Source organism: Hibiscus syriacus, unplaced genomic scaffold (assembly GCF_006381635.1).
Source record: "Hibiscus syriacus cultivar Baekdansim isolate YM2019G1 unplaced genomic scaffold, ASM638163v2 tig00110331_pilon, whole genome shotgun sequence".
NCBI lineage: Eukaryota > Viridiplantae > Streptophyta > Magnoliopsida > Malvales > Malvaceae > Hibiscus > Hibiscus syriacus.
Genome location: NW_024062687.1, coordinates 213,004 through 225,609, shown reverse-complemented (window position 1 = coordinate 225,609; position 12,606 = coordinate 213,004). Strand labels below are relative to the sequence as shown.

Here is a 12,606-nt window from a genome sequence, read left to right as displayed (position 1 = left end):
CATTTAAAAATAATATAAAATCATATTTAAAAATAATAAACAATTTATTGTGAATAATAAATATTTATTACTAATTAAACCACAGATTTTATCAATATTTTTTTTAAATCTTCAAACATTTTACTCATGGTTGATTATTTTATTAAAGAGGTTGAAATCAAAATTCTTAAATATATGTATATATATATATATATATATATAATATGTGTGTGTATGATTGAATTAAAAACTCAAATAATTTAGGGTAAAGTGCACAAATGGTCTCTCGACTATAGGAACTATTTTGTTAAGTCCACTAACTATTGAAAGTTACAAAATAATCTCTCAACTATAGAAAACTACTTTGCTTAGCCTCTGACTATTAAAAGTTATAAAATAGTCACTTGGCTAGTTCCAAATTCATCTTTTTCCGTGGCGATCGCCTAAACTGGACATTAACATGTTAACTAGGATATGATAAAATTTTATCCCATAATCATTTGAGCTTTATTTTGTGGATCGAATCTTCATTTACATTATGCCACTAAATTAGTACTTGAAGTATTATATCATTAAGCTAATGTTTGAAAGTAACATCGATGCCAATAGTCATCATTAAAAATATAATTTTATAATATTTCTAACAACAAGTTAATGTTTAGCTTATAGATTCATTATTTTTAACGAAAAATGATGAGTTTGGAAGATATGAATAGTTAAATGACCATTTTTTAACTTTTAATAATCGAAGAACTCAATAAAATAACGTCCTATAGCTAGAGAATTATTTTATAATTTTTATAATCATATGACTAAATAAAATAGAGCTCTATAGTTGGGGAACTAGTTGTATACTAAACCCTATAATTTATATAGCGTTGCCATCACAAGACGAAAAGTTACGTACGGCTTTAGGCTTTGGAGGGCAGAGTGTGGGTCATCAAGTAAAAAAGATAGGCTTTTTCCCTCATTTACAAATCCAGATAACTTTTCATCTGCTTCCTCCACCAAGCATGGCTGCTCTCACTGAATTCTTCTCCCACCTCTACACCATGACCGTCGTCGTCTTCACTCTCCTTCTCCTCGAAATCGTAATCCTCATCAGGTCCATCACCGGCGGCGTTTCCGACTCCGAGAAACGCCTCATCAGCACCACCCAGTACCTCAAATTCATCGAAGAAAAGAACCCAACAATCATTCACTCCACAAGATCATCGTCCATGGTAGATCAGTCGTCGAGTCAGTGTACCGTGTGTTTGTCGGAGCTGGAAGAAGGCGAGAAAGTGAGGAAATTGAAATGTAAACACACTTTCCACAAGGACTGCCTTGATAGGTGGCTCCAACAGTACTGGGCTACTTGCCCACTTTGTAGGACAAAGGTTTTACCCGATGAGATCGTGTCTAACTATCACAGGCTGCAAAATCAGGTAGAGTATGATGGAAGTGATGAGGAGATGATATTCTTCTTGTCTGCTCTACATGATAATAGTTTACACAGATTGTTCTGATTTCTCCTTTCTTATACTTCTAGGATTCTTGAGTTTTTCTTTTCTTTTTCCTTTAAACTTGTTTTGCCGACAGAAGCTAATTACTTGGTGGACTATTGTAACTTTTTCTCACCTTTGTTTTATTTTCTTCTGGGTAAATTTTGACGTAGATTCTAGTTTGATCTATGTATGCAATTCCCTGTATTGGCTATCTTATGAAAAACATACATATGGCTTCAGTTGCATCTCTGAATTTTTTTTTGGGGGTTAATTCCTTCTATACCTTATTTTGGGCATATAATGAAAGTTTGTCAGAGATATCCAAAGGAACATTAGATTGAGGCTTGGTGATCTAATTTTATGAATCAGCTTCATGGTAATCACTGCAAAAAATTTTAAGAACATTAGATTGAGGCAGGGATGAACGAGCGGGGTAATAGAGGTCGATCCCCTTCTAAATTTTTTAATTTCTTTTATATTTAAAATTTGTTATTTATATTTTTAAATTTTATAAATTTATCTCATCTTAAAATTTTATAAATTTACCTCCTAATATAAAATGCAGCACTTCTCTCATAGATGTTCCTTGATTATCAATATCATTATCTACCAACATTTTTATTACAAGGTTGGTAGGTAAACCGGTGAAAGACATTAGAGGGGTTTCTTCTCTGTTACTTGGACTACAGGTGTCTTATCTTCCATTAGTTTGGAAGGTTTTAAAAGGGTTAGACATGTATATCTAGAAAAATACAAAGGATTTCTTTTTGTTCTTCTACTCTCTTAACAAGGGAATGGCGGTTCAGATGCAGGATTACTGACACTGATAGATAAACTGTGCTAAGGATTTAGATAAATTCAGTCATATTTTCTTTTCTTCCATTTTCTCTCCAATAAATTACCTGTGGGATTTTGTTCAGAATTTGTTGAGAAGGAGAGGGAATCATTGGTTTCAACCTAATTCATGCCATGTTGCCAGCAGCATCTATGTTCATGTTTTTCTGCCTTTGCCATTCTTCCATAAATATTGTTTGGATGTTCATAAAAACTTGTTTTCCATTTCCAAAAATATGCGAGGACATCATCCCTTACTGATTTGCATCATTCATTTGTATTTCTTTATCAATATTTGATAAACAGCGTTTATCATTCATTTGCAGACAGATTGAAGGATGACTTTCTATTTACTTCACCTCCAACGTAATATTTTAGTCACTTACATGAATTTAAAAAAAATTATATTAAAAATCGAAGGTATGTAACATAATAAGATTTCAAGAATATAAAATATCAATAAAAAATATTTTGATTATATAAAAAGTTTGAAAACTTTTAGGAGTGTGATTGCACTTTAATACTCTCTCGGTTCATTCGTGTATTTACTAGTAAGTCATTAGCAATTATAGCTAATTATAACTTAGTGTTTAAATGTAATTAGCAATTATAACTTGGTCTTTAAATATAATTAGCAATTATTGCTGTAATAATTGGAACCAATAGTGTACTGTATGGTATATAAAGAACCTTGAAATTGAATATAAGATGGTGTCTGGTCATGTCGGGAGGGTAACCTTATTGAATGCGAAGAGATAGTGGATGAAGAATTAATTTGACTTGATTTAAGCCACATTCACAAAAGGGAATGCTTACTAAATAATGGAACACTCGCAGTTCTACTGTTCACATATGTGGAATTCATATTTTGTGAGACTTTTCCTGAATTCCAATAATTTTAATAATTCCTTTTTAGGTGCTGCTTTTTTCACAGGTTTTTGAGAAATTTTCCTTATATCTCATTAATATGCATTGATTTGGTTATTAAAGTGTATCTCTCTATTTTCTATTTTCATCTTTTTATTTTTAGGTAAAATATACAAATAGTTATAAGCTGTTGCTTTATTAAGTTTTCTAATTTTTAAAAATTAAAAAATATCTCCTCAATTATTGAACGCTGTTTTATCGAGTCTCTCCAGTATTAAAAATTATAAAATGGTCACCGATTATTCATATGTTATAAACTCGTCATTTTTGTTAAAAAAATTGAAGATTGTCTGAGATGGATGTTAACTTGTTCACCGAGAATAACTGTTTGAGCTGTATTTTGTGGATTAAGTCTCTATTTGTATAATTTTGTTGAACCACTACTTGAAATATTATGTCATCGAGTTAGTGTTTGAAATCAATGACGATACCAATAGACATTATTAGAATATGATTTTATCATATTTCAGTTAGCAAATTAACGTCCAGTTCAGATGACTGTCAATTTTTAACAACAAAGATGATATTGAAGCATATGAATAGTCGAGTGACAATTTTGTTAGTTTTAATAGTTGAGGGATTCAACAGAGTAGCATTTAATAGTCAAGAGATCATTTTATAACTTTCAAAAGTCGAGTGACTCAATAAAGCAACGCACTATAATTAAAGGACCATTTGTGTACTTTACCCTTGTTTTTTTTCTTAGATCACAACTTAATATTATTTTGGGTAAACTACGTATTTAATACCCAAACTATCAATTTTGACCTATTTTAGTACCTATACTTTTAATTATTTCAAAACCATACCTAAAATTTAATTTTTATTTCATTTTAATACCCACCGTTAAAAATTTAATGCATTTAGTATCTAAACTATAAGTTTTGATTTGTTTTAGTATCCGAACTTTTAATTTTTTCAAAACATTACATTTTGAACGAGTAAACAAAAACTAAAATTTTTGATGACGTGACACTAAAATAAAACAAAAAATAACTTTTAGTATAATTTTTAAAAAAATAAAAATTTAAATACTGAAACAAAATAAAATTGATAATTCAGATATTAAACACATAATTCACCTATTATTTTTTAAGATTGATTTTTACGATTACTAATATCATTAGGAAATATTAATATATCATATCTCTTAAAACAAGTCGCATGACACCTTCAATCAATCATAACATGATATATAATATTTATGTGGATTTAAATTAAAATATATAAATAAACATTTTATTTATATATATTAGAAAATTATCCTTTGATTTTCATCAAATGTTTATTTGTGTTAGATAAAAAATTAATTATATATAAATTATATTTTTCTTAGTTTCTTTTATATATTTTTTAAAAATTTAGAATTACTTTTAAAACATTAATCTTTATTTAAATTTAAATAATTGTCAAAATAAATACGAATTAAACTACACTAGTGATTAAAAAAATATTTATTATCTCTAGAAGAGGTTTCGTTCAAGCATAGCAATATCGGCCATAATTGAACTCTGTTTCTGGATATTGAATGTGTGGATTTAGACATAAAGGAGGGCAAGTATTTCTACAAGGCGTTGGAGGTGGGGGAGTTGATAGAAATAGGAATGGCAGAACGACCCGAACCTGACGGAAAATTCGAAATCTGGATAAGTTTGGGTCGAGTTGGGTTTGAATAATATCGGGTTAGGTAAGGTATTAGGGTAAAATTCGAGATTTTTTCGGATTCGGGTTTGGGTTCGGGGTAAGGTATCCCCGCCCCGCCCCGATTATATATATAATATTTTATATTTTTTATATTAATTATATTTAATACAAACAAAACATTTAACCTAGGTATCTCGCCCCGACCCGATTTTGGATGACTTTATTTGACTTAATATTACGTATGCATATTAGTTGTATGATTTGAATATCGGAACACATTTGTATTTAATTATGTATATGTTTTATTTTGGAGTTTAGACAATTATTTAGAATTGTGTTTAAATTTGTGACTGTAGTTTGAATTGTAAATCATGTAGACTCATTTTTCAGTTTTTTGTGATCGTTTTTTTATATTTTTTATGAAAACTACGATTATTCGATTTTTCTCGAGATCGGATAAGGTTTAATATTTTAAGTCGAATTCGGAGACAGAATAAAAAAACTCCGACGAGACACCCAATGAAAAGTTCAATAAAGAACGAGGAGCAAAACCCACCCCCGTCCGTTACCATTCCTAGATAGAAATGGATAAGGCTGAGAGGCACAGGTGGTGGTTTTTCTGGTTTTTAGACATGGTTAGTGGATAATAGAGCCGGTTTCCAAATTCCAACGGAAGTGACATGTATGTACGTCACATGATTTACTCTTACACAAAAACACTATGGCCCGCCCTTACTCTATCCGTGAGTTGAGAGGATATACATATATTTCATATTAAAGAATATTTATTAATACCATCATAATGTGGCAAAGCTCATGTGCACCTTGAACCTGTTAGGGGAAATAATAAACCAATTGGTTTTGTCCCGACCACAGAAGCCAACAAAAAGTACAAAAATGGCGGCTGCGCCAACAAATTCCTCCATAAATTAGTAAATGCGGTGACCCGCGGAGCCTGATTTCGGTGATTGAAGGACACTTGTCTATCTTTTAGTGGGTAAAACTTATCTACTTTTAATCCAATATCACTCAATTTAAAACACATGGCTATAGATGAAAAATTAACTAAGGTTTCTATCCCATTCGATAAGATCACATTGTTTTATAAAATTTAAATCGATTTTAGGTTAAATATTTATTCAAATTTATCTGAATCTGATTGATTTAGATTTAGGGTGAATTTTTCTAGACTTAAAATAATAATAAAATATTTCTATATTAATTAGTTTTTAATAAAAAATATGTAAAAATTATCATATAAAGTTAATTTTTTTAAAACAAATAATTTTGTTTCTTATAAATGTAATTTCTATTTTTTATTAATCTGAGATAAATATAAGACAGTGTCCAAAGATAGTTCTCAATAATTTGACATTGAACGCTTATGCTCTTAGTGCTCGAATATGAAATCTCAATGAATAACAATAATTCTCTTATCATTAAGATTACTTAGAATGTATCATGACATCTGTTTACTTTATCGACGGGTTACATATGCTATATATGACTATCTAGAACTAATGGTTCGTGATAGATTATCCGATTGAAAATTCAAATCTTTATCTTTAGACGGAAGAATTGCTTTGGCGAAGTCCGTTTTAACTGCCTTGCCTTCATATACAATACAAACTTACTATCTTTTGAAGGAGATTTGCGATGGTATGGAATGACTTATCAGGAACTTGATATAGGGGCACACGAATGATAAAAAGGGTGTAAATATTGTGCGGTGGGAGGATGTGTGTCAACAGACGAATAAAGAGAGTTTGGGAGTGCGACGATTGCTGTCTCAAAATGAAGCTGACCATTCGCTTACTATAAGATATGAACTAACTTTGGGTGCGTGTGCTCCTCTCTAAGTATAAGCTCTTGGATACTATCGCGATAGCGATTGTGTGGAGTGAAAGGAATTTGCATTATTTGAGATGATGTTTGGGAAGGAATAGTTTGGAACTTTTGTGATGTTGCATCTATAGATTTTTGGAAATAATTCATGGCTGGACGATTTAGGAACTTTAACCAAACTTAATTCATGGCTGGACGATTTAGGGACTTAAATCAAACTTTGCGTTAACGATATGATGGGGATTCGCAATGGGATTTGTTGCGTATGAAGGCCTTAATTAGCGTTGCAGCGGTTAAACCTGATCGGGTTGATAGTAGAGGTGTTGGAAATATGGACGGCAAAATGACACCGTTAGCACTGACAGGAAATAATAAATTTAAAAGAAAAATTCAAAACCCTTAACCGTGTCGTGGTAAAACCATTGTCTTAGAAACGAATTCGATCCGATGTGTATATTTGCTCCAATAGGCGTATAATTCCCCGAGGTTAACACGGTCGCTCCAAATATCGTACACCCAGAATCAGAGAGGATTGTCGGTAGTATTGCTCCTCAGATCGCCGTAAATCTCTTACTAGCTGTGAGAGCTTTTGAGAGAATTGTTTGAAAATGAATTGGTGAGTAGGGAGTGAAAATAAACTCTTTATTTATAGGCTGCATGCAGGGGTATTTTCGTCCAACATGAATCAGATATAAAATTTGATTTTATTTATGCATTTATTCATTGTCTGAAGTTGTTATACAAATGAATGAACCTGACCTCAATTATATCCAGGTTCATGGATATAAATCCAATAGTTTGTAACTCATACAATACAACTCTGTAACTCTTGCATTAAAGCTTTGTAACTCTTGCATTAAACTTGTAACAACTCAATAAAACGTCCTAAACATAGCCTGAATAATGTCTAGGTTCATCCAAATTTTTACAGACTATTTGAGCCTATAAATATTAGACATATTCTTTCACATTTTTCCATTTGATCTTTTAGAGAAAAAATCCTTACGAATTTTCTATAACAATATAGAATCCGCGCGGATCTATCAAAGACACGTATTGCCATGACCACAACCACGAGATGAGACGGAAAGACTGCGGCGATGGCGGCGCGCGAGAGGTCCCCTTGTTCTCTATCACTTAACAAGGGAGTGGAGAATGTAAACCTTAAATACCCAATGCAAATGTATTTCCCACTCAATGTGGAATTGTTCATTACCAACATTCCCCCACTAATGCGAAAGAATTCTTCATGAAATCGAAAACGATCTTTCCAAAAGAGCAATAGCGAGATTAGTTGCTTAAGCATTCGTGAACGTATCTTGAACTAGTACATAGTGATAATGAGCGATCATTCTCTTAGATAAGTGAAACTAATCTTGAACTTTCTAAGATAGGGGTAAACTCATAATACATAACTAACTCCTTCATCCACCTGAGTCCTCGATGTGTAAGATATATATACAAATATATATATTTAGCCATCTTACCTCAGGATTCTAGTAAGTGTACTAGAAAAATGACCCATCATTTTTCATAGAAGGTGGCTAACCCTTGTCTCTTACGTAGGTTATTTCATTAGGTTTATCTCGACATAAACCACCCAAAATTGGGCTATGAAATAATTAAGAGCTTATACAACATCTCAAACTCACAAAGAGTATGGTGACTTTCTTCAAGTTCACTATAATTGAACCACCCAAAATCTAGGATAAGAAGTCATTAAGAATAAATATTCAACCTCTTTAGTCGGTGAATTCAATGTGTCTTTCTAACTAGGACCATCCGAACCGTCGATTTGAATTTATTAAGGGGTTTTTTTTCTTCATAAAACTCAACCGTTTCTAGCGGTAAGTTCAACTTGTCCTTCTCAATTAGGACTACCCACTCAACTCTGGGTTATGAACTAATTAAGAATATATATTCAGCCAAAATTGATAAATTCATAAAGTCTTTCTCCTAAGACCACCCAAATCCTGGGCTATGAATTTATTAAGAGCAATTAAGCTCATCCTGGGTATATACATTGTTCGTCATAGGGATGAATTGATTAATGTACACCATGCGTATTTTCGTGGTTTCATTTGACCACATTGAACTTAGATAAATAAATTGGGTATCCACCACGAATTCCTCAACCAATGGGCTTTAAACCCATCCCTTCTATGAATCTAAGACCAACTTCAGACTTAACCCTTTGGTAAGCGGGTCTGCTAGGTTTCTTTCCGACTTCACATACTTTAAAGTGAGTGCTCTATTCCTTATCAAGTGTCCAACTGATTCATGTCTTATGCAAATGTGTCTTTTCTTCCCATTGAAAGATTGGTTCTTAGCCACACTTATCGTAGCTTGTGAATCACACAACAAGGAGACTAGAGGTGTCGGTCTTCCCCGCAAAGGAGTCTCTGCTAACAAATTTTTGAGACACTCGGCTTCCTGCCAGCTAATTCAAGAGAAATAAACTCTGACTCCATAGTAGAGTGAACAATGCACATATTCTTTGCAGATTTCCATGAGATTACGACTCCTCCCAAAGTAAAAATATACCCACTTGTAGAGCTTACCTCATTATTGTTAAAAACCCAGTTGGCGTCGTAATATCAATCTAACACAGCAAGATAGCCAACAAACTCAAGTCTTTAATCCATTGTACCCTTAAGGTACTTGAGTAAGTGTCTGAGAGCAAACCAGTGCTCACCACTCGGATTATGGGTATATCTACAAAGCTTTCTCATAGCGTAGACAATATCAGACCGAGTATAGTTTATTAAGAACATAAGAATCCCGATTATCCTATCATATTCGATTTGGGAAACACTACTCCCTTTATTCTTGAAGAGATGTATGCTAGAGTCATAAGGTGTTCGAACAGGAACGACATCAAAGCTATCAAACTTCTTTAACACTTTCTGAATGTAGTGTGTTTGATTTAAAGAAAATCCCTTTTCAGTTTTGGTGAGTTTGACTTCCAATGTCACACCAACTTCTCCCAAATCAGTCATCTTAAACTTAGTGGATAAGAAACTCTTTGTTTTGTTAATGAACTCAATGTTCATACTGAAAATCAATATATCATCAACATACAAACTTATGATGACAAAATCATCACCAAACATCCTCGAATACATGCATGCATCTGAACCATTCATAATAAAACCAAACTAAGGATAATTCTATAAAATTTCTCATACCACTGTTTAGGAGCTTGCTTAAAGTCAAAAAGAGACTTTTTGAGCCTACACACTTTGCCTTCCATACCAAATGTCTCAAAACCTGGTTGTTGCTCTTTATAGATCTCATTGTCTAGATCTCCATTTAAGAAAACAGTTTTTACATCCATTTGATGTACTTGCAATTTATGAATGGAGGCTAGTGCAAACAATGCACGGATCGTTGATATTTTTGTCATGGGAGAGTAAGTATCGAAGAAGTCTAAAACAAACTTTTGAGTGAACCCTTTGACAACTAGCCTTGCCTTGTACCGCTGGATCGAACCATCTAGTCTGAGTTTCTTCTGGAAGCCCTTTTGTTGCTGATCAGTTTGAATCCTCTAAGCAAGTCCACAAATTCCCAAGTATGATTAGACATTATCAAATCTAGTTCGTCCTTAATCATATATTTCCAGAAACTAGCGTCGATTGACCTCATAGCATCATTGTAAGTCTTCTGATCCTCGTCTATTAGAAATACTCGAGCTATCGAATCAGACAAGGTATCTAAATCATTTATCTCAGAAATAAAGAAAGTTATGAAATCTAGTCTAAAAGAGGTTTAAGTTCTTTGTCTTTTGGTTTTTTTAGGTTCGAATTCAATTTTAAAATAGACCTAGCAGTTACACCATAAAAAATGGATAAAATGTTTTCTATTTGTGTTTCTTCATCCAGTTTAGGTTTTTTAAAGAAAAAGAATCTTCGAAGAAAATATCATCTCTTGACTCACAAATAGAATGGTAATGCAGGAACATGAATCTATATGCGACACTTTTTGTTGCATACACAATAAACACAACATCAACAGTCTTAGGTCCAATGGTGATCTTCTTGAATTCTAGAAATCCTACTTTAGCCAGACACCCCCACACTTTAAGATATTGCAAATTTGATGCATATCTTTTCTATAGTTCGTATGGGGTGGAATCTAATTTCTTACGAGGTACTCGGTTCAAATTGTGATTTGTCGATAGAATGACTTCCCCCCACATGTTGTTAGACAACCAGAACTTATCTACAATGAGTTTATCATCTATTTTAAAGTTCTATTTTTCCTTTTGGTTGTATCGTTCTGTTGAGGAAAATAAGGAGCGAAAGTTTCATGAATTATGTCATTATTCTCACATAATTCTTTTAAGAAATTCGATCCGTATTCACCACCTCTATCAGATCTAAGTCGTTTGATTCTCCTATATAACTAATTCTCAACTTCTGCCTTATAATTAAGAAAGAAGTTTTCAACCTCATCTTTAGTTATAAGGAGATAAACCTTTTTGTATCTTGAGTAATTATCTACAGAGGTCATATAATAGTGTTTTCCTTCTTTACTTTCAATGTTTCTAAAGTCTGCTAGATCAGTATGAACAAGTTCTAATAATTCAGTTTTTCTCTTAGAAACAATGTTAAAGTGAGGTTTAGCATGCTTGACTTCTACACATATTTTACATTTTTTTAAAGCTAATTAAGTCTAGTTTAGGCAGAACCTTCATTTTCATTAATTTCTTTAAAGCATGAATGTCAACATGTCCTAATCTAGCATGCCACATATCAACATATTTAATCATATAAGCAGAATTGATAGTTTTATTTTTATTAAGTTAAGTTTCTATGACAAATAAACCCCATTCAAAAATCCTTTTCCAGCATAATCACCATTACGGGAGAGTAAAAGTTTATATGCCTCAAAAACTAACTTAATGTCTACCTTATTCAAAAGTCTGCCACTTATTAAATTTCTACGCATGGAAGGTACATACAAGACATTGCTAAGCGCTAAAGTTTTACCGGATATCAGCTTGAGTAAAACCTTGCCTTTTCCTAGCACTTCAGAGTTGCTAGAGTTCCCCATGTACACACGTCACCATGGTTCCCATCCTCGAACTTAGTGAAAAACTCCTTCCTTGCACAAAAATGTCGAGATGCACCAGTGTCCACGACCCATTTAGAAATGTTAGCCACCAGGTTGACTTCGGAAACCACCGCCGCTATGACATCTCCAACATTGTCCTTCGCCATGTTCAGATATGGTTTGTTCACATTCTGGTAGTCTGAACGATGTTGACATTGGCACGCCTTGTGACCGGATTGACCGCAAATATAACATTTCAGGGTTTTTTTGTTAGATTTGATCTAGGTTGGCTTCTTGAAGTTAGTTTTTTTTGTGGTTTAGTCTTTTTGTTCTAAAACCCTTTTTTCCATTTTTTTTAAACTTAGACCTGAGGCACCACCAGATTCAACCAAGTTAGAGTTAAAAGACATTTGACTAAAATTATTCGTCACCTTATTTTTCAAGCAGTTGGCCTCCTTAATCTTCATATAGCTCACCAATCCCTAAAGTGAAATATCCCTATTCTTATGTTTAAGCAAGTTACGATAATCGGACCATGAATTGGGGAATTTATCGATAAGAACATTTGCTTGGAGCACCTCACACATATACATCCCTTATGTGAAAATGTCGGAGACAAGGTTTTCATAGTCATGGACTTGATCCATGATCGGCTTGGCATTCGTAGAATTTGAGCCACTCTTTGACGATATACTTTTTCATGCGTGCATCATCCACACCATAGTTCTTCTCAAACGTGTCCCAAATAACCTTCGAGCTTCGCTCCTTAAAAAACATGTGACTTAGGAGATGGCCCCGAACCGACTTATTATCTTTCTCTTACTTTCCAACGGCA

At 33.0% G+C, this 12,606-nt stretch overlaps 1 protein-coding gene across 2 annotated transcripts; it reads left to right on the top strand.

Moving 5' to 3' along the window:
- Nucleotides 1-944: 944 nt before the first annotated feature.
- Nucleotides 945-10,616, top strand: LOC120119113 (probable E3 ubiquitin-protein ligase XERICO). Of its 2 annotated transcripts, none has more exons than XM_039139000.1 (2): nucleotides 945-1,519; nucleotides 10,603-10,616. In XM_039139000.1, exon 1 carries the CDS (start codon nucleotides 993-995, stop codon nucleotides 1,485-1,487), a length of 495 nt encoding a protein of 164 aa, XP_038994931.1. In that variant the 5' UTR covers nucleotides 945-992; the 3' UTR covers nucleotides 1,488-1,519; nucleotides 10,603-10,616. The 2 variants fall into 2 exon arrangements, with proteins under 2 accessions (XP_038994931.1, XP_038994930.1); XM_039138999.1 differs by lacking the exon at nucleotides 10,603-10,616 and adding an exon at nucleotides 1,615-1,655 and having other exon boundaries at nucleotides 945-1,517.
- The last annotated feature ends 1,990 nt before the right edge of the window (nucleotides 10,617-12,606 follow it).